Source organism: Simochromis diagramma, unplaced genomic scaffold, assembly GCF_900408965.1.
Source record: "Simochromis diagramma unplaced genomic scaffold, fSimDia1.1 OVJJ01000487.1, whole genome shotgun sequence".
NCBI classification, from domain to species: domain Eukaryota; kingdom Metazoa; phylum Chordata; class Actinopteri; order Cichliformes; family Cichlidae; genus Simochromis; species Simochromis diagramma.
The window spans coordinates 3,042,972-3,063,634 of record NW_024387305.1 but is presented as its reverse complement, the minus strand read 5'-3'; the positions used below and the strand labels follow the sequence as shown (position 1 = coordinate 3,063,634).

General features: G+C 40.7%; 1 protein-coding gene and 1 long non-coding RNA gene across 4 annotated transcripts; one reads left to right on the top strand and one right to left on the bottom strand.

Moving 5' to 3' along the window:
* Positions 1-1,723, bottom strand: LOC120716773. Its single transcript, XR_005692040.1, has 3 exons — positions 1,559-1,723; positions 693-770; positions 1-100 (listed from the first exon to the last, which is right to left on the bottom strand). It is a non-coding gene; the product is annotated as an uncharacterized LOC120716773 (long non-coding RNA).
* Positions 1,724-1,760: 37 nt separating this feature from the next.
* Positions 1,761-20,257, top strand: cc2d1a (coiled-coil and C2 domain containing 1A). Of its 3 annotated transcripts, none has more exons than XM_040004369.1 (28): positions 1,761-1,858; positions 2,229-2,298; positions 2,395-2,533; positions 2,667-2,770; positions 2,849-3,094; positions 3,234-3,549; positions 4,286-4,395; positions 4,510-4,582; positions 5,254-5,364; positions 5,481-5,608; positions 5,889-5,961; positions 6,129-6,262; positions 6,633-6,720; positions 7,447-7,523; positions 7,689-7,784; positions 9,740-9,862; positions 10,116-10,174; positions 10,810-10,926; positions 11,924-11,997; positions 12,086-12,144; positions 12,238-12,389; positions 12,512-12,602; positions 12,680-12,829; positions 14,575-14,766; positions 14,878-15,004; positions 16,427-16,503; positions 16,653-16,700; positions 16,781-20,257. In XM_040004369.1, the coding sequence occupies exons 2-28, from the start codon at positions 2,242-2,244 to the stop codon at positions 16,811-16,813; spliced, it is 3,054 nt and encodes a 1,017-aa protein (XP_039860303.1). In that variant the 5' UTR covers positions 1,761-1,858; positions 2,229-2,241; the 3' UTR covers positions 16,814-20,257. The 3 variants fall into 3 exon arrangements, with proteins under 3 accessions (XP_039860303.1, XP_039860304.1, XP_039860302.1); XM_040004370.1 differs by having other exon boundaries at positions 1,798-1,952; positions 2,229-2,263; positions 2,404-2,533; XM_040004368.1 differs by having other exon boundaries at positions 1,798-1,952.
* Positions 20,258-20,663: the final 406 nt, after the last annotated feature.

The window sequence follows — 20,663 nt, the reverse complement described above, 5'->3', positions numbered from 1 at the left end:
GTGGTTTATCTTCAGCTGAGCTGAGCTGATCCAGCTGTCCTTGAGTAAAATCCACCCCACTCTCATCAGGATGTTTGTCGGGGATGTTGCATGTCTGGTTCTATTGAGCAAAAAGAGATGGACAGAGTAACAACAATCTGAGAACATATTTGATTTCCTTTTTTTTTCAGTTGTAACATTTCATCAACTTTAATAATACTTTCTAATTAAAAATAATGAGATGTCCTGATGCAAATAATAATTTGAAAAATCAGAAGAGTGAAGTGGGGTGAGCTTTTTTGTCAGGTGTCCTTGTCAAGTACTCATCCATTTGTCCTTTTGCTCCTGAGTTATTATGTTGGATAATGACCACAACATTGTTACTCACTTTGTATGAGCACAGTTTGATAACAGTATGGCTTCATTTACGGTTTTAGCCAGAGCACTAACGTGGTTAACATCTAGCTCCTCCCACAAAGTGTTGAGCAAACATCATGCTAATTCCCCTCATGGATGCAAGAGAAACAATATTGAGTACATGTATACCAACACGTAGCTCAAACTGTCCAAAAGCTCTTCTCTGATTGGCTCATATGCTTCCCATTTTGGCTGTCGATAGGCACTTTGAGGTTAGAGGACCATTACAATAATATCAGTGGTTCTTTGATGCTATGTTTTCTCCCTATCTAATTTCTCAGGTTAAAGTGACTCACCTCTATCTGTGGTAGACAGTTTGCTGCTGGTGTTACTCTGCTCTTGTTCCACAAAACTCCTCCATCAGTGAATCAGCTCTGACGTACATAAAGATAACAAGTTAGATAAAGCTATCCAAATATAGCCATAAAAACTACAATGATAAGAATTAAGGGTTATTACCAAAATACATGCATAAATAATCACATATTCACCTTTAAACATTAGCTTGAAAAAAGAAATACTTGTAAGCAGCAATAAGAAAGATAGTAGGATGCCACTGGGATGACTGTAGATGTAATTTATAATCTGATCTCTGAGTGAGCAGCACAACACACCACAGTGGAGACTGCATACAAGGATGTATACAGGGATACATGATACACAGTAACTTGTTTTAATGTAACCTTCCCAGTATTGATGTGTTCTAATTTAGTAGCAGATTGTTTTTACATACACAACAGAAAGGTTTCTGCCTATGTCATACAAAAGAACAAATAGCAGTATATTATTATTATTATTATCAAGTGTGCTATGTATTTACAAAGAAAGCAGACTAACGCTCATGCTAGTGCAGTGAATCGTTATAATGTCATCCTTCATAACCTTTTCTTAAATAACATAAATTTATAATAAATTCTGAAAGGACAACGAAGAAAACGTGGCAGGTAGGAAATAATTAACTTTTAAATATTTATTTTGTTCCATCAACATATAGTAATATATTTGGTTTAGACTCTTTCTGATTAGCATGCTGTTAAACAACACATGAACAACAATTCAACAGTTTTAAAATATGTTGAGTAAGTAAATAAGGCTTCCAGTTCAAATGAATGCTAGAATATTTGAGTTATAAATAAATATACAAAGATTTTAATGGATGTACCTCACCGAGGTATACACACTATTACATAATGATGCATTTCTTGATGCCTAATTACAAAAAACAACAACAACAACAAACACAAAAACACTTTTTCGCTCTGCAATCACACTCCCTAAGCACTTCCGGGATCGATTTGCCCTGCATGAATCACGTGAGACGTGACTCTCCATTCAACGGCTCTGGTCTAGCCGTAAAGTGCAATGCTCGTTGCTATTGGAGACGCAATATAGGAAGTAAATTCCACTGTCTGCGAATCTTGTTTTGGGAACTCGAAAAGAAGGCAGAAATATATCTGTCACGGTAAATTTGGTCTGCTGTTTCTCATTTGGATCCGATTTTAACCGTCGACCCGTGTGGCTGTAACGCTAACGTTTAACTCCGTTAATCTAAGCAGGTAAACAGCCCGTGTGAAGCTGTGAGTCTAGCTATTAGCTGACATAAATATAGAAGCTAACTGCATATTAGATCATAGAAGTTGTTTGATTTATTACGCCACATTGCCCTTGAGGCTGATAGTGAAGTGTACCGACTCAGGTGTACTAAGTAATCATTATTTATGTATATTTTACTCCAAGGAGTCAGAGTTGTACTTGTTTTAACTTTATTCTATATCTATTAGTTTCCCTTTTGGGGTAATTTACTGTCATCCTGTTTGTGCGTTCACTTTTAGGTATTAAAAGTCAATGAGTCGCAGTCGCAACCCACCTCCTCGGGGTCAAGGGGCGGCCCGAGCCAAACAGGTAATTACCCTCCCTGTCTGATAACTGTAAACTTTACGTGTGGCAAGCAGGCAGGACTCTGAAGCCGTTTCTCCTATCTGTCTGTCTGTGTCACAGATGGGGCTGCTCCTTGACCTGTCTCCGGATGGCGGCATGGATGATGAGGGAAATGATGATGAGCTGGAGGCAGAGTTACTCAATCTGGTGGGAGGAAGGAAGGAAGGAAGAGCACAAGGGAAGAAAGGTGATGGGAGAGGTGAGGATGACACACTTCTGGCACATTAAGCCTTCTTTCTTTCTCATTCATGTGCTAATGTTTAAACTGACCTTTTCCTTATATCACAAAGAGCAGTTGACATTATGTTCATATGTTTGCCTCTTCTGTTCAGCTCCTGTTCCCATGGCTGAAATTGAGCGAATGGCAGCTCTGTGTATGAAAGATATAGATGATGACGACATGGGGGACGATGATTTGGATGATGAAGATCTGTTGGTAATGGACACAAACAGACACAAACGTAAGCGTTTCAGGGACTAAACAGTTAACTGACCTTTTCCTTTCTGCACATAGGCAGAACTGAATGATGTTTTGGAGGATGATGAGGAGCATACTCCTGCTCCAACTCCACCTGCCGCTACACCAACAGCTCCTAAAACTAGTGTCGCCTCACACCCCTCACCTCCTGCTGCTCCCAGTGGTGCAACTGGGTTGGAGTCACGGCTCCTCGAGCGTATTGAAATGTATCAGACCGCCATTTCCAACGCCAAGGCTGCAGGCGAGACTAGCAAAGTTCGAAGATATGAACGCGGGCTGAAGGTAAAGCAAATAGGCAGAAACGCATCTTATAGGATGTGAAGTCTTGTGTACATACTTTTGTCTTTATTTAGAGTCTTCAAGTTTTCATTTACTGCTCAGATCAAGCTTTATGTTTATGGGTGTTTTTCTTCCACCTTAGACTCTACAGTCCATGCTAACATCTGCCAAGAAAGGAAAACCAGTCAATGAAGAAGAGATGCCTCCACCTGTTGCTCTCGGCGGAAAGTCGGATTCCCCAGCCCAGCCTGAAGTGGTTAAAGAACGAGAGGTGCCCAAGCCTGTGCTGGTCCCTCCCCCTCCCACCAATCAGAAACCTCTGAGGGAAGCTGACCCGACACCTCTGAACACTAAGCCAACGCGTTTGATCCCTCCCCAAAAGCAAGCTGCTGCCATGACTCCGGAAACACCTGCCATCTCTCCCCTCACACCCAGCCAGCCTAATGCTCATCACTCAGGTAAACACATTATGTGAATTATACTGTTTATTAGAAGAGTATAAAAGTAAATACACGGTCATAGTGCGGGTTAATCAGATTAGCATCCGTACTCAAAAGAATTAATTAATATTTGGTCATTTAAATAACTGCACTAAACAACACTGCATAAAAGATTAATTTGCGTTGTTTTTCTTTCCTTCTGCAGATCTTTACTTCTGTTTCAGTTTGAGAGAAGCTTTCTTTTCTTTATTAAGATTAAAATACATGTGGGATTTTTTTCACTTCTGATCAGACAGTACATTTTCTCTAGCTTCTGTGATTGACGACACCTTTTTAATAAATGCCTCACAATGTGATCTCACAGCAAAACGGTTCTTGGTTCAGATCCCCTGGTCAGTGGCTTTTCTGCGTGCAGTTTGCATGAATGCTTTTGTTTCCTTGCTAACACCGTCAGACATACAGTACATGCTCAGTTAATGAGTGACTCTAAACTGGCTGTAGGTGTGGATGACAGTGTGTAGTCTATCTCTTCGAGTTAGCCCTGTGAGTGCACCACTCTACCTCTCAGTCCTGTAGCAGCTGGGATAGGTTTTAGCTCTTCCATGACCCTTATTTTGATAAGCGGTTAAAGAGATCGATGGACGCTTAACTGACAACATACATTATAATTTATGCTGCTCTGACAAGTAGCGTGTCTGCTAACTAAATATTACTGTAATGCTCGCCCCCACATGACTATGTCTTCTTCACGCAGAGGCGAAACAGGCAGTGTTGACCAGACAGAGGGATTATAAGATGGCTGCCATACACGCCAAACAGAGCGGCAACATTGACCAGGCCAAACAGCACTACCTCACTGCCAAGGTAACACAGCTGATGTCAGCCAGGGCTTTGGAGTAAGAGTGTGTGTGGTTGTGTGGTTGTAGTGTGAGGATTTTTCATAGTTTGTTTTAACAACGCTGCTCTTGATTTATGCAGAACTTCGATGTGATACTGGAGGCACTGGACCGGGGCGAACCAGTAGACCTGAGCTCACTGCCTCCTCCACCTGGTCAGTGGTTAAAGGAGAATGTTAGTTTTAAATGCTCATTCATGCACTCACTATAGTGCTAACAGTTTCCTTTAATAAAATTAAATTAATGCCCATTTAAATAAAATAATTTTGCTTAAAAAACGTCCAGTTTATAAGCTCCACTCTAACACACGTCATCTTTACTTAATTGAGTTATGTTATGTATGTTCATGTCACATATTTGTTTCTGCACATGTGCCAGAGTCTCACTCAGATGTTGCTTGTTCTCTGGCTGGTCTTGTTGAGGCACAGTAAAAATTGAGAAACTGTAAGAACATTAGCGCCAATCACACAAGCATCATTTAAAACATTTTTATATTTATTCAGGTGCAAAGTCTTTCCAAGTAATGGAGATGTAAAAGAGTTTCAGAGACTAATTCACAACAAAAACTATAAAAACAACTCGGATGATTAAGGACTGTATATTAAAAAAACTGTTTCACTGTAATACTTGAGAGCAAGAGTTACATCATCAAGTCTTTGGATTAAGTTGAATCGTATATTTTTTGGTCCAGAAACTTCTCAGCCACGGCCTCTATATTGTACCAAAAAACGGTCTTGGATTTGATAATCATGTTCAAACGGGGTTTAATGTGTACTTCATAATTAGTTACAATCATAACCTGTGTCCACTTCTCCACCGTCTGCAGGAGACGTAATAACAGAGCAAAGTGCACCTCCTCAGTCTTCTTCTAAACCTGACCCCCCTGCTGCTCCTGCTGCTCCTGCTGCTCCTGCGCCCTCCCAGGTGGCCACTGCGGGTAAGAGTCCCAGTCCTCCACTTTAACCAAAAAGTGTGATGAAGTGATTTTACATTAAAAAAAAAAGTCATGTTAAAATAATAATGTACGTTACTGTGTGTTTGTGCCTTCTGAAGATCTGCCTGCTCCCAAAAGTTTGGCTGAAGCCCTGCAGCAGAGGTTGGACATATACAAGTCAGCAGCAGAGGGAGCTAAGAGCAAAGCGGACGATCGCAAGGCCCGGATGCATCAGCGCATTATGAAGGTACACAACACAAATATTGTGGCACATGTGTTTGCTTGTTTTTTCCAAATAAACTCTATGCTCAGTGAAACTAAAAGAAACAAGATATTAAAACATTTTTAGCTGTTACAGCTTCTTTTTTTTAAAAACTAATTCCTCGGTTCTGTGCTTGGATTGGAATGGAAATGGTTTTGTGTGCTTTCATATGTTAGATTTCAATATATATATATATGTGTGTGTATATATAATAAGTCTTGCAAAACTTGAGTAATATAAATTACTTAATGTTCACTCTTAACAGCAATATCAGGACGCCATCAAAGCTCACAAAGCTGGCCGACCTGTTAACTTATCTGATCTACCCGTGCCACCAGGTAAGTTTTGAGTTCATGTGTGTCTTGAGATTTTGATGTCTTGAGTTGATGTGTAAGGCTTCTTCGTGTGTGTGTGTGTGTGTGTGTGTGTGTGTGTGTGTGTGTGTGTGTGTGTGTGTGTGTGTGTGTGTGTGTGTGTGTGTGGTGATTTTTGTTGTTTGCTCCAGGTTGTCCACCGCTTCAGGGCACAGAGGGTGGTCAGCAGAACTTCATGGGTGTCCTGGAAACAGCAATGAAAATAGCAAACCAGGATGCAGACGCAGAAGATGAGGAAGAGGATGGGCACGAAGAAGCTGCCAAGGTAAAAAGAAGAATGGGGGGAAAAAACAAATTCAGGGACTGCCAAATGGCCAAATTGTGTTTTTTGCAGCCAAGAAATCTGATTGTTTTTGCACCAAGCCAAAAAAAAATGCTTTATTGTCTCCCATAATAGCTTCTGCAACTTCTATGGCAGATTATTCAGTCATTGTTTTCTCAACTGCACCTTCTGCCTATTGCATCATTTTTGGGCTTGTTAACAAGTTTATTAATAGCAGTAATAATTTACACAAACGCTTTAAGGTAAATCAGTTTATTCACACACAAACTCACAGATGTATTAAGCTGTATCTTGTGACCTTGAAATCTGTTCTTGTGTTCATTTCATTTGCTATTGATCCTAACCTCTGCAGGCTGTGGTGCGTCCACCTGTCCAGAAAGCAAAGTCTCCAGCTCCTCAGGCTCCTGCAGGCTCCTCAACTCCGAAACTGGGAGCTAAAGGTGAGTTTCAAATGTGGGTGTGTGTAAGAGGGGCATGTGCATGTGTCATGCGCGATGTTTGAGTGTTACACAACACTGAAGTGTTGTCATACTGCAAACCTTATGGCCCATTTATGCTCACCGTTCTCGCTCTCACAAATGGCGCTATATGAAAAAAGTGACTGAGCAATATCAGATTTCATTGTGACCTGGTCTCAGTCCTGAACTTACCTGCATGTGCAAAAGAAGACGAGGGCACTAATTTTGCTGTTGCAGAGCAGTAAACATGGAGGACACCTGAGTCAGTGTTTACACTTTTGTCTGTGTGCAGTAGAAGTCAGCAAACTTGCAACTGGACAAAGAAGACGAGGGTAAAGCGAGACAACACTTCACTTTTGGTTTTTTGTACTGCAGTGGCTGCTAAGTCTTTACAGAGGTGTATGCAGCTGGAGCCAGGAGTGGATCGTGATGCAAATGGCTTCAGTAAAACAAATTTCATCCAAAAAGTTCAGGATGTAAAAATGACACTTATTTCAAGCAAGTGATGAATCAGTTTTTACTGTTCAGACTGCGAAGAGAATCAGACCTGTATCTGATTCAGCACCACACGCTGTTCAACCCAATATGTGACATAAACAATGTGTGGTCAAGAAGTGAGTCACAGATAAGCTGAAATAAACTTTTTCTAACGGTGTGAACGTGGTATACAGTAAGTTTCGCTTATTTTTGTCTTAATTATCCTTGTAGCCCAGCAGCAATTGGATTTCCTGTTGCTAAGGCGACAAGCTTTCATGCGTGCGGCACTGCGCTCCAAAAATATGAAGGTAATCTTTTGACTTCCCAGCTTATTTTCTTTGTTTTTGTTTTAGATGCATACAGTGCCATATTTACAGTTATGCAGATGTTTTTAGCACAGCTGCCTGTGATGTTATTGGAATTCCAAACCTTTGTTGTATTTTTCATTGATGCATCTGTTGCTGCGTTTGAAGGACATGACAGGAGCAGCACAGCACCTCAGACATGCCAAAGGACTGGACGCCATGATCACTGCTGCAAAGTCTGGCCTACCAGTTGACATCACCAAGGTTATAAATACATTTTCTATATATTAGTAATCACCGCTTGCCCTATGGTAGCTAGGATAGGTTCCAGCACCCCCACGACCCTGAATAGGAGGTGGATCGGTAATACTCAGGATGATCTTGATCAAGGGTGTCAAATTTAGTTTCACTAGAGCCACACTGGGAAATAAGAGTCATGTTGACGGTGAGACATCTGTAGTTTGTCAGGCTTTGATGGTCATGTAACCTGCATATACCACATAGCCTCATCAAACCTCACAGAAACTCTCAACTAGTCAACACAAAAAGCTGCACAGCCATTCTGATTAGTTTTACAACAAGCAGATGACTCATAACAACCTGTTTCATAAGCTTGAATATGATGGGCACTCACAATAAATGGCATATTTACACGTATTTGGAAAAGGCTCTCATAGCTCATTTTACTGGCTGGGATGTGACAATATAGTGGCAGCATTGGATGAAAAAATGTTTTTTAATTTATTCTTTTTTAATTTAAAAATTTTTTTTTTGATCATGTGGTTTACCTGTACCCTACAGCAGCGGTCCCCAACCTTTTTTGCGCCACGGACCGGTTTATGCCCGACAATATTTTCATGGACCGGCCTTTAAGGTGTCGCGGATAAATACAACAAAATAAAACTAGTACCGGTACCGAAAAAATAAGATTTATTCATAACACACGTGAAAAGACCCAGGAAAATCGAGTTAACGATAAAAACGATAAAAACGATAACAAAATAACGCTGAAAACCGATAAAAACCCTGAAAACCATACATTTCACACCTGAGCCTCAACTCTCGCGGCCTGGTACCAAATGACTCACGGACCGGTACCAGTCCGAGGCCCGGGGATTGGGGACCGCTGCCCTACAGCATAACCTTCTGGCGTGAACTTGACTAAGCACACACTAATCACATAGCTTGAAAAGTCAGTTTTTGCCTGTAGTTACATGCGTCTTTTCAACTCACCAACATTTTGCCTCCATACCCAGCTTGTGGTTCCATGTCTCTGCTGGGAAAGAAAATACTGCACATTTATATTCTTTAAAAACACCAATTATCTCACAGTGAATGGAAACGCAGGCCTGTCTTAACACTTGATGAAGAAACTCTGTCTCACGCCTCTGTTAAAGTTGGCTTTGTGTGCGCTTCTTTGTTTGCTGGTTGGTTAGCTTGCAGGTGCTCCTCCCTTTTTAGTTTGGCATGTCCACTGGGCGCGTCACTGTGCATACCTCAGCTACAAGTAAACAGGAAAAATTTACTAAAAACCTGAAATAATACACAGACTGGTTGTATTATGCTAAAATAATTTATATTGAACGAGTTGGGTGTGTGTGTGTGTGCATGTGTGTGTGTGTGTGTTTGCTGCTAAACAGGTTGTCACGGCAGCAGGAGCTGAATGTGTGAGGTGTGTTAACACAATGTGACGGAAATAGAAGATGATAGGAAGGAAACACGGGGTGAAATCAAAACACCTGGTCTCACCTCCTGTGTGTGTGTGTGTGTGTGTGTGGGTGTGGGTGCGCGCACGCCTGTGTGTGTGTGTGTGTGTGCGCACGCATATTTTCAGCATCATTACACTATTCATATTTCATATCTGTGCCAGTTGTCCCATAAGATTTTGATTTATTTTCGCCTCACTTTTATTTGACTTCTCTGCATATAACTCGCTGTAACTTTTTTATTTCTCAGTGTGTCCCCTCATGTGTTAACCAAGAATATTATGCTTGTGCTTCTGTTTGTTTGTCACACAAGTGTAAAAACAGACAGACAGGAAACGAAGTAACAGCTGATTAGAGTTCGATCCAAGTTGGACATGCGGTTTTCAAAGCTGTGTTGTAACTCATAACAGAATATTTGTATTAAATCAGTTACATTTGTATTTGAATGGGTCCTGGTAACTTTCTAATTGTCTTTATTATTATTTGTTTGTTTCTATTTCTCCTTTACAACAGATTCCCAGTCTTCCAGTAAGTGAAGAGGACTACACCCTGGCTCGTTCCCGTACCTCTCCTTCTTCTCGTACCACGAGTGAGCAGTACCATAACCTCATGGATCACTTGAAAAAGCAGTACGAGGTTAAGATGCACCTTTCCCTCATCTTTATGCTACATTTTATCTGAAAAAGCACCTTCTTGACGTCCACCTTACATACTGATGTTAATGTCATGTGTTAGTTACGGTTATTAGTTACGAAATGTTCATACATTTTGTGATTGCGATTCTTAAACAGACAAATAACAGTTGTTCTTTAATTTTGTTGTCCTCGCCTACGGTATGTTCTCTCTCACACACACAACACGCCCTCTTTTGTTCTCTCTCCATGAACAGAAATGTCTGGGCCTCTCCCAGCAATTCACAAACACGGGAAACGTGGCCGAGGCTTTAAAGTAAGAAACTTTTTTGTTTTAGTTTTATAACCGTGGGATTTTTTTTTTTTGCAGTCATGTTGGAGCTTAACGTTGAAAAGATCACTGTTTACCTCAAAGGCATCAACACAAACTTCTAGAACAGATCTGGTTCTGATCACATTATGGATAAATTCACCTTTTCACAAAATTTCAATACAAATCTGAAATCCAGAGAAAGGGTATTATGACTCAGATTAATGTAGTTTTTCTTCATTTTAATGAATGTCTGTAATAAATCTAACTGAGAACTTCTGTAATTCTTAATTATATTGTCAGCATGCACACAGTGATTTTAGCTATCTTTATATATGATGTACCTCTTTATAATATTTGTAGTTTTCTTCAAATATTTCGACATTTAACCTTTTGAGAATTGTACTTTAAACCTTTTTCTTATCTTCAGAGGGTTTGTCCTGCTTCCTCATTTTTCTGGCATGGTTTGAAAAATCTTGTCATGTCCTAGAAAATTAGGATTTATTTTTACAGATGATGCACAGAGTGTTTTGTAATCGCGGATTTTCAAATGCAGTGATATACGTGTTTGTCTCAGGAAATAGAGCTGTTCAGCTGTTCAACACACAGATCTAAAAATCATGACTCTGTCTCTCACCCAGGTCTGAGAAGTTACTTGAGGAGACCATGAAGTACATAGAGATTCTAAAGAGCGCCTACACAAAGGGTCATCCAGTCCCCAAGTGCCGCACCGAGGAGAGAACCTTCAACTCTATCAAGTCAGTAGCAAACATTCAGAATAAAGATTCATTCATAATAAACACCATCGCAAGTTGCTCAGTTTGTCTGTTGGTCCACCACTTTGGTCCAGAAGGATTTCCGTAAATCTTTCGTGGTCTCCTCCGGCCAAACGTTACCTGATTTTTCTTCTAGTCATAGTTCTGCTGCGCTCTGTCAACATTATCCTTATTTTATTTAACTATCAAATTTTCAGATCAGTTTATATCTTAGTAACATCCTGACTGGAGATCAAGTCACTTCAACAGCGTTATCAAAATTAGAAAAGAAAAAACTAACCAGCTCTGTAGTCGGATTAGATTCGTTAGATTATATATTTTGTTTTTTGGTTATTTTTTTTTAATGGTTGATTTAAGCCATGTTTTTAATTAATTTTTAAGGCAGATGTATTTGACAAATGACAAATACATCTGCCTTAAAAACCTAATACAAATCAGCCTGCAGTATAATGGCCAACATGATGTTAATTAATGTAATTCATCCATCCAGAGGACGCCTATGATAAAGACTACTAATCATCTGTAATAACTTTTTGTTACTCATCTTGTGGCATTATGTCAGTGCCTGCAGAAAAAGGAAAATCTGTCAGTCAGTCAATTAAGCCGCGGTTCATCAAACTGTCACTTTTATTGTGTATTTTTTAAAACGTTATAATCAAGATGTTTTGACTCTATGAGGCTTGTCCTTTATATTTAATTTTCTACTCGTACGTGAGCTGTTTAATTTTGAAAGCAAATGATTGAACATTAAAGGTAGTGCTTTTCCTGACTGGAGTGATGGATGACTCAGAGTGACTCATTGTGACTCACTCTGCCTCTGCTCCAGTGTCATACGGAGCTAACAGCTAAGCGACTGTGGCGGTGACTCATTCATCAGTTAATTGTTTGCCTCTCCGTGATGCTGACTGTCACTTTTGAAGCTGTTTCTGAATGGTGTTTTTTATGTTTGTTTGTTTGTTGTTGTTGTTTTGCTCCGCAGGATCAACCCCAACCTGACACTCAATGACCTGATACTGTACGTCACCCGAGGCATCAACCTCCCAGCTCCCTCTGGTATTGAAGTCATCCCCATCTTTGAAATTACCAGGCAGTAATCTGTCAGATCGCTGTGCACTGACACCTAGCTTCTCTCTCTCCACAGGTGTCTCTGCTAATGATCTGGATGCCAGTGTAAAATTTGAGTTTCCTTTTCCCAGCGCGGTGAGAATCTTTCACATTCACTCGCTGTGGACGTTTCAGTCCGTGTGTTTACATATGTGCGTTAATGAATTCTGTGTGTGTGTGTGTGTGTAGGAGGAGGCTCAGAGGGACAAAACCAACACAGTAAAGAACACCAGCAGTCCAGAGTTTAAAGAGACTTTCAGACTCAACATCAACCGCGGCCACAGGGCCTTTAAACGAGTCATACAATCCAAGGGAATCAAGTTTGAAATCATCCACAAGGGGTAAAGCTCAGCAGCTTCAGTAGAAAAAAAGAGAATATGCTTCCATATCGGTGTGTTTTGTTTTTTGTTTTTTTTTCCCTCGTTGTAGCTTCTGTAAATTGTATTCTCTGCTGTGTTTACAGAGGCCTGTTTAAGAATGACAAAGTAGTGGGAACTGCTCAGCTGAAGCTAGAAGGTCTAGAAAATCACTGTGAAATCAGAGAGATCTTAGAGGTGAGTGTTGATTACGCGTGCAAGCACCCACACATGTTCAGAGGTGGTTTAACTGCGCGCGTTTATGTTTTTTGTAGGTGATGGATGGACGTAAAACTACAGGCGGAAAGCTGGAGGTGAGGGTGAAGATCAGAGAGCCTCTGTCAGGCGTCGAGTTGCATCCAGTGAAGGAGAAGTGGCTGACTCTCGAACCAGTCTCCACGCCGACAGAGAAACAAAAGGAACGGGTGAGTAGGGTTATCAATTAAACTGACCCGCCTTTGTCTTTGGACTGAAACACGTCCAGCTCAAGCAGGGACGTACACAAGACTTCCATGTGTGATGCAAACTGTGCAAAACACTGAGCCAAAGTGCTGCCTCACAAACTGGATGTTCATATGTGTCAGAGCAGAAGTGTGAAGTCAGCCAGTATAAACAAAGTGTTTGGTGGCTGATCAAATAGTGTCTGAAACCACATCTATTTTAAAACTGGTGATCTACCAGTAACATCCCACTTCACGCAGCGATTTTAAGTCTTAGAGTGTACAAGATTTCAGCGTCTTCGCGAGTTCTCTTTATTCTTCACGCAGTTACTTTATGAACTCAAGTGCTAGTGGTTCTTTGGCACAGGAGAAACTGGCAAACTCTTGAATCCATACTGCTGCATAATGTTTAGTCAATGAGTGGAAACACCGTGAAAGCCTTTCAGGAAAAATGGAGACTACAGCGATATCTTTATCTGAACAATTGTCGTGTTTCGCTGCTTTCTGAGAAACAGTTTTCACACGTGAATTTCAGACAGTTTCAAAAGAATCACAGTTTTACTTTCTCACATGGAAAAAAAAAAAACAGGAAATTGGATTCTTTCAAAATATAGACCGTTCTATGCAGTTCAAGTCATAGAGCTGCCTGGGTAGAATTACAGAAGCCAGGATGCATGATCACATAAATGCAGCAGATATATGGAGTGGAAATGCAAGAAATATATTTGAAAAGCACAAAATAGGAAAAAAAAATGGCTGTGATGGAAGTAGTTTATTAAACATGGCTCCACAAAAGAAGGAAAACAAACGAGAAGCATGCACTTTCCTCAAATTATTGCTTTTTGTTATTAGTTGTTTTACTTGCGTAATTTTTTCAACCAGGTTGTTTGAGGTGCGACTGGCACTGTTGTAATTAGCTCATTGTGTCATCTTCTGCTGCGATGATTCAATGAGGCCTGACTTGGGTGTTAATACATTCGTGTGCTTTTTGTAAAGTATGTGCTGCATTTAAATAGAAATGACAAACAGCCTTGTTTTAAAACTCACTCAAACTCTCGGCTTTAGGCATCTTTTTTCCTTCTTCGTGTTTGGGTGTCTTACTGATGCTTACTGACTTTTTTTTAGTCAGCCAGGCTTCTTTACTGATTTTAATTCATTTTGTATCGTTTTTTTAATTTTTTTTTTAGGACAATTAATGTTTATTCTATTTTATTTGTGTACACTGCCTTGCGACCACTTATCTGTGAAAAGCAGTTTTAAATAAATGATGTTTATTTATTGATGTTTTGCATCTACACATATATTCTTACCCATGGTTTAAACTGCAATCTATTTCACGAACAATTACAAACAAAGTTGAAACAGAATAGTGACAAAGATTTGAATTTATATACTCTGAGCGTGCTGGAAAGCAAATTGTCAGTCCAGTAGCTGTACCAGCTTTTAGTCTTTCCCACTGTCAGTAGCCAGAAGAAGCAAAAAGCATTGCTCACATCGTAGCAGACAGCAGGCTTTTCACTCACATTAAGTGCGGCCAGTACCTTTTAGATGTGTTTGGACTGCAAACTTGTTGTGTGTAAACCAGCCTGCTAGTCAGATTACGGGTAAACAAAGGTAGGCATTACAAAAACTAGCAATGCACAAGTCAAATAACCTGATTTTCATAAACCTGGGTGAAAATGAGTCAGTTGCCCAAGAAATCTAAGAAATGCTCTGGTCTGCTTGTTTAGGCTCCATCTCCTCAGTCCAAACCGAGACATGGAGGAAACGGCAGGAGCAGCTCGGATCAGCCTGCATCTCCTCGGTCTAAACCGAAACACGAGGAGAGCAGCAGGAGCGGTCACTCCAGCAGCTCCCCTCCACAGTACAAACTCCACAGCTTCAGCCTCCTCAACTACGACAAGGAGCGGCTGGAGAGGAAGGTAGTACTGCGTGTTCATGCGGCCCGAGTCGACCCACAACGTGCACTTCACTGATGCTTACAATGGCCCGAAGGCGCCAAGGTCTCGTCACTCATTACGCTTGTCTCTCAGATTACAGAGTACAGAAAGAACAAGCGGGAACCCCCGTCTGACCTCATCCATCAGCACAAAGAGGTCACACACCGACTGCAGTGGCAGAAAGCACAGCTGGAACGAGCCTCTCCTGCCATGCTCACAGGTAACACACACATCTCTTACTTTTGAACGTGTGCTTTTACCCCTCCCTAAAATCTTAGCCTGACTCAGTTTTGGAACAACTTGACCGAGACAGGAAAGTCTTTCGTCAACAGCATCTATGTAGAGCAGTCCAGGTCCTCAAAGTATTGGCTGATAGCAGCACACAGCTCCATCACAAGTCCATCACTGGGATCACCACTACAGCCTAGAATTGTTTCAGCTAAATGGAACAGTTTTTGTCATTTCTGCTCTGTATACCACAATATTAGATATTAGATTCAGATTCAGTTGCTGCTTTTTTGTGAGTCTTTGCATTCACAAACTATTTAATAACTGAAAAGCTCCTTTAGGTTAGACTGTCCCATTTTTTTTTTGCCTTGCGTTTCATTATTCGTTCGCACTGTGAAGTGAAGTCGGATCAGTTTTGCAGCATTTGGCTGAATCTGAGCAGCACCCTGTGCACTTCAGAATTGATCTCGCAAAACTCCAAATCTAACTTTTAAATTATTACATTGATGAACGTCGGGTTATGGATGCAACAACATCTCGGCAGCTTCTTTTTTGTCAGGCAGGTTTTGTGGCAGCTTTAATTTTTGCAGTAATTCACTCTGATAGATGCATCAAATTGGCACTCAAGTCATAAATTGAGGATCCCCTCAGCGGAGAAAGTAAAAGTTGTTTTATTATTAAGGATTATTAAAGGTTTCCTGCTGCTGTCACTGTCTCTGCATCTCAGAGAAACTCTACCTGCATTTGGCAGTGTCCCTCAGAGTGGTTGGTTGGTCGGTTAGTTGGTTAGTTGTGGGCTTTGCTGTCCTTGCTGCTGCTGTGTCAGTCTCTTGATGTGTGTGATTGTGCTGCCACTCCACAGATCCTGTGGTGGAGGCTGCTGCATCGAGGGGCCATGAGTTGCCCTTGCGTGCAACTTTACCCAAAGCACAGGCCGAAACGAGCTGTTTTATGGTTACTGGTTTATTTGTTCTAAATCTACTGAGGAAAGCAAACACAGGACTCACTGGCTGAAGACGAAAAGAGAATTAGCTTTGAGTAACGAGACGTCTCCGTATAACTGTCCATCTCAAGAGTACATAGGTGGCAGTGCTTCCTTACCGGCTTGCAGTTGTAGCTGAAGAACAGACTCACTGCTCACAGAAAAGCTTATGAACAAAATACTATACAATGTTAAAAAAAAACAACAACAAAGAATGCATAAATAACAAATGCAGCATAACTATTTCTCAATATGGCATTTGAAAAAAAAATCTGAAAATCAGTATGATGGCAAAAACTGAGCCTAAATCCCAGGTCGGGATGAACCGTTTCCCCGTCACTTCTTTCTGTTTTCTCGCAAAAAATTCATTCTGTTTAAGATGATGATGATAACGAATCATGTAACTCACTTTTTCCTTCACCACATGTACAGAATATGAAAACGTGCTGCAACGCTTCGTTCAAGGACTTTCTGAGTCTGTGAAAAAATACTCCAGCCAAGGAAACCGGGTGAGTGCAGGGTCAGGGTATGGACAGGCGTGTGTGTGTGTGTGTGTGTGTGTGTGTGTGTGTGTGTGTGTGTGTGTGTGTGGGTGTGTGTGTGTGTGGGTGTGTGTGTTTTAGTGTGAAAACTTTTTTTTTTTATTCTCCTCATATAGGACGCTGCCAAGGATGCACTGGGCAGGTTGAAGATGGTTGAGAATGAGGTAAGGCTTGCTGTTGTGTAATTGTCATGTGTATATAAAAGCAGTTTGTTCAGTGTGTTTACACCTTCTCTCTGCTCCAGCTGGAATCGCTGAAGAGGAAACGCACTGGATGAGAGCAGAATAAGGAGTGGAGCCTTGGCTGGAGTACTGTTTTCTCTCTCTCTCTCTCTCTCTCTCTCTCTCTTTCTCTCATACACACTCATATACCAAACGCTACAGTGGGTACAATAAGCACCTTTAGCATGATTCAGTGCTGCAAAACAACTGCATGAGCTAAACTGCTAATTCAGTCAGTTGTTCCTTTAGCTTGTGTCATATGTGGTTAGTTACCTGCCACAATAACCTAACAAACGGCTGCAGCCGCCAAGCAGACGGCAATTAAAAACACATCCAAATGTGTAAAGAGGGAGATGCATTTGCACTTAAACAAGACAAACACTACAGGAAACTGCTTCTAAAGAATGGCTTTACAGACTTTACTGGTATTCTATTTTGTTTTGGGTTTTTTTTGTTTTTTTTCCCAACTTTCCTGTGACAATTCTTGATGAAGTAATCTGCCAGAAGACTTGACGTTTTACATTCGGCACCGGCTTTTGGTGTCTACAGATGACCAAAAATATGTGTGTGTGAAGGTGCGTGTGTGTGTTTGTCCACGCACTCTTAGGTGTGTTTAACCAGTGAACTAGAGGGTTTTTTTAACCTTTTTCCCTGTATTTTATGTGTGTAATGAGCTTAATCTAATCTGTCTGCTCCAGTGTTCACAGATTACAGTAATCTGCTCCGTTTGGAGTGCTGTGATACGGGAATAAAAGAAAAAAAAAAACAACAAAAAAATGGGGCTTCGGGGTGCAGCAGCCTACATCCCATGATAAGGGATTAGTGTTTATGTCACCAAAGAGGCGACTACATCAGACGTAGAGTCGCCTCTGGGGGCTGGGAAGAGGGGTTTTAACAGCGTGCCATGAATGTGGTAGAAGCTTAGCCTCGCTAAGAGATTGCTGCGTCTTCATCAGCTGTTTCTTCTTTGTCGTCTTCGTCATCTTATTTTCCTCGCACCCATTCCTTTCAAGATTATTCTTGATTAATAGGCTGCCCTACTCAGAATCTATTTAAACTCTTAAACAATATGGAGCCCGCTGTGCTGTCACTTAGTTTAAAACAGTTTAGAGCTGCTGCGTCAGAGTGCTTTTTTCCCCCACAGATTGTGGTGGATGCAAAAACAGAATTTGTCCCATTGAGCTCTCCAGTGGCAGCACAGTGGATACTGAAAAATCTAACCACAGGAAGGCGGCCCTATAAGTGTCAGTATGGCTGGGTAATTGCTCATTTCTGTCTCAGTTCTCCCACAGACACCTATGTCGTCATCATCATCTTCCTCTCTGCCTTCCCTTCTTTTTGGAGAATAAAGTCAAGCGGACAAAATACAGATAAAACCACTTAAACTTTGACACGCTGACAAAGTTGAGGTGGGCAGATTGCAATGATCAGAATGATTTGCCACAACACCACAAGATGTACAAAAAATAATAATCCGACAAATGTGGGCTGCCATGTATTCTGAGATCTGGGCAGATGTTTGGTGTGCTAACCTGACAATAGCTCCTGTTGCACGTTGATTGCATCCAGCCGGGATGTAGCAGACTACTTTAAGTGAGCCTTATTGTGCGTTTTGTGTTTGAATCCTCAATATTAACGATGTCTGGTAACTCCAGTTAATAGTTTTTTGGTCATGTGACACGTCAGATAATCATGTGTTCACGCTAATCCACTCACTGCTTCACTCCATTAGCAAATAATCCCGGTTAAAGTTGGCCTTCCACTGTGTGGTGACCCTTATGTAACACCCGTTGCCCCACTTTTTTTTTTTTTTTTAAAATCAACAGAGGACATCTTTTGACTCTTTGTAAATGTTATGCTGATTTTGATCATCTCATATTATTTTGTAGATAGACCGTAGCATTAGAACATCAGATTGCAGTATTAAACATGGCTTCAAATCTTTAAACGTGCTCCCTTTCCTTCTAGGTGATCGTTTGTGTCTTATTTAAATCTTTGTACGGCACAGACTATAATCTTGAACGCTCCTAAAACTCGAGCTCGAGCCAAGCAGGTCTGGATTAATGTCAGTGATGCATTTATGCAGCAGTGTAGTTTAAGTACAAATTTATTTGTAAAGCTTTGGGCATTAAGAAAGATTTAAATAGTGAATCAGCGGATTACTCAACTTAAGCAAATTTGAAGGTTCTGCTAATGGTTTTCATACTGTACGCAGGGCAGAGCCAAGGGGTGAACACAGCTGAAAGTCTGAACCACCTCTCTGTCCGGACCTTACACTCAGCTGTAAATCTGTTAGAGGGGCTGTGCATGTAAAACTGGAGTAAACATGTGCCTGTTTGTTTCAGCAGAACCATTTTCTTTGACAATCAGCAGAGGGTTACATAAAAAAACAAAATTCTTAAAGTCCTTATGGTGGACCTTTATACTTCCTTGTATAAGTTAATCATGAAACTGAATGACCAATATTTGGAGATCAGTTTCTGGGTCGCCGGAAGTAATGGCCTCATGTTAGCAACACACACAGAAAGAAAAGAAGCCCCCCGTTACTGCTTATAACTTTAAAACAAAGGGACTAGTATTTAATTTTAATGTTCCCGTGTTCTGTTTTGTTTTTCCTGTGGATGAAACGCAAAGCTGAATGAATTATTTGAAAACAGAACATCTGTCCCAGGAGTGGGGTTCACAGAAAGACCAGCTCTAATGGAAAATAGTGAGTTGGACTAAAACAACAACAACACAAAGATGTCGTTCCAATTAAAAGAAAAACATCTGAGTGTGACCGTGTAGCAGCTGCATGTTTGAGCCTGCACAAAAAGTGCAACTGCACACCGCCACCCCCATCCCCGCCTAGACCACACCCACTTTTTTTTTTTTCTTTTAAATCCAGAGCTGTAACCCCACGTCACCCCAAACACACAAACGCACTCCTGCCACATCACCCCACTCCCCAAATAACCTTGCGGCCTCTGAGGCTGACCTGTTGTCGTAGCAACGAGCTCATCAGCATTCAGTGTGGTAGGTGGATGGCCAGGACCCGGGTGGAGGGACATATTGTTAGTTTGTCCTGCTGGTGACTCACAGTCCGTTTCTGCATATACAACACACCACAACACACACACTCCTGCTCACTCTCTTTTCATACGATTGTTTGGCTCTCTGTCTTTATCCTGTTATTGATTTCATTTAAAAAAGTTTGGTCTAAGTTTTGTTATTTTTTTGTTTTTACTACTTTCTTCCTGATGAGTTGGGTAAATGTATCCATTTATTGTTGAAGCTGACATCTTTTTAAAAATTTGCTAAGTCACGTAAGGGCAATCATTATAAATGTAATATTTATATTTGGTAAATATGGCATAATATGCTCTGTCTCTTTTTTTTTTAAGTGAATGTCTTGATGATTGATGCAGTTTAAAATGGGAATGTATGACGGCCTGATTCTCGAGGCTTTATTATCTTATGTATGAGGTTGGTGTTGACACGAATAAAGTGGTGGAACCGCAGTGAGTTTGTGTCATTATTAAGTCTATTATAGGTAAGTATAACACTAAAACACATGAAATGTAATAAAGCTAACTAAAATAAAATATAAATGCAGTTTTTGTTTTGTCAAGAACACCCAGCCCGAGGGAGTGTTGATGCATGTGTTTGGTAAGGATGTCTACTTAACTCTGAGGGTTTGTATAAAAACTAAACCTAAGAAATGTCAAATGATGACAACTACACTGAAAGAATGAGAAGAAAAACATCCCAGAAACCAGCTGAACAAAAACGAAAGAACAATTAAGAAACACATGTTTGAAACCACATTTGAGTATTGAGAATAAATTAAGCAGGGGTCAGTTTGCCCTTCCACAGACTTGGTTTAATTAATTTGAATTTTCTCTGCATCAGAAGAGGATGCAAATG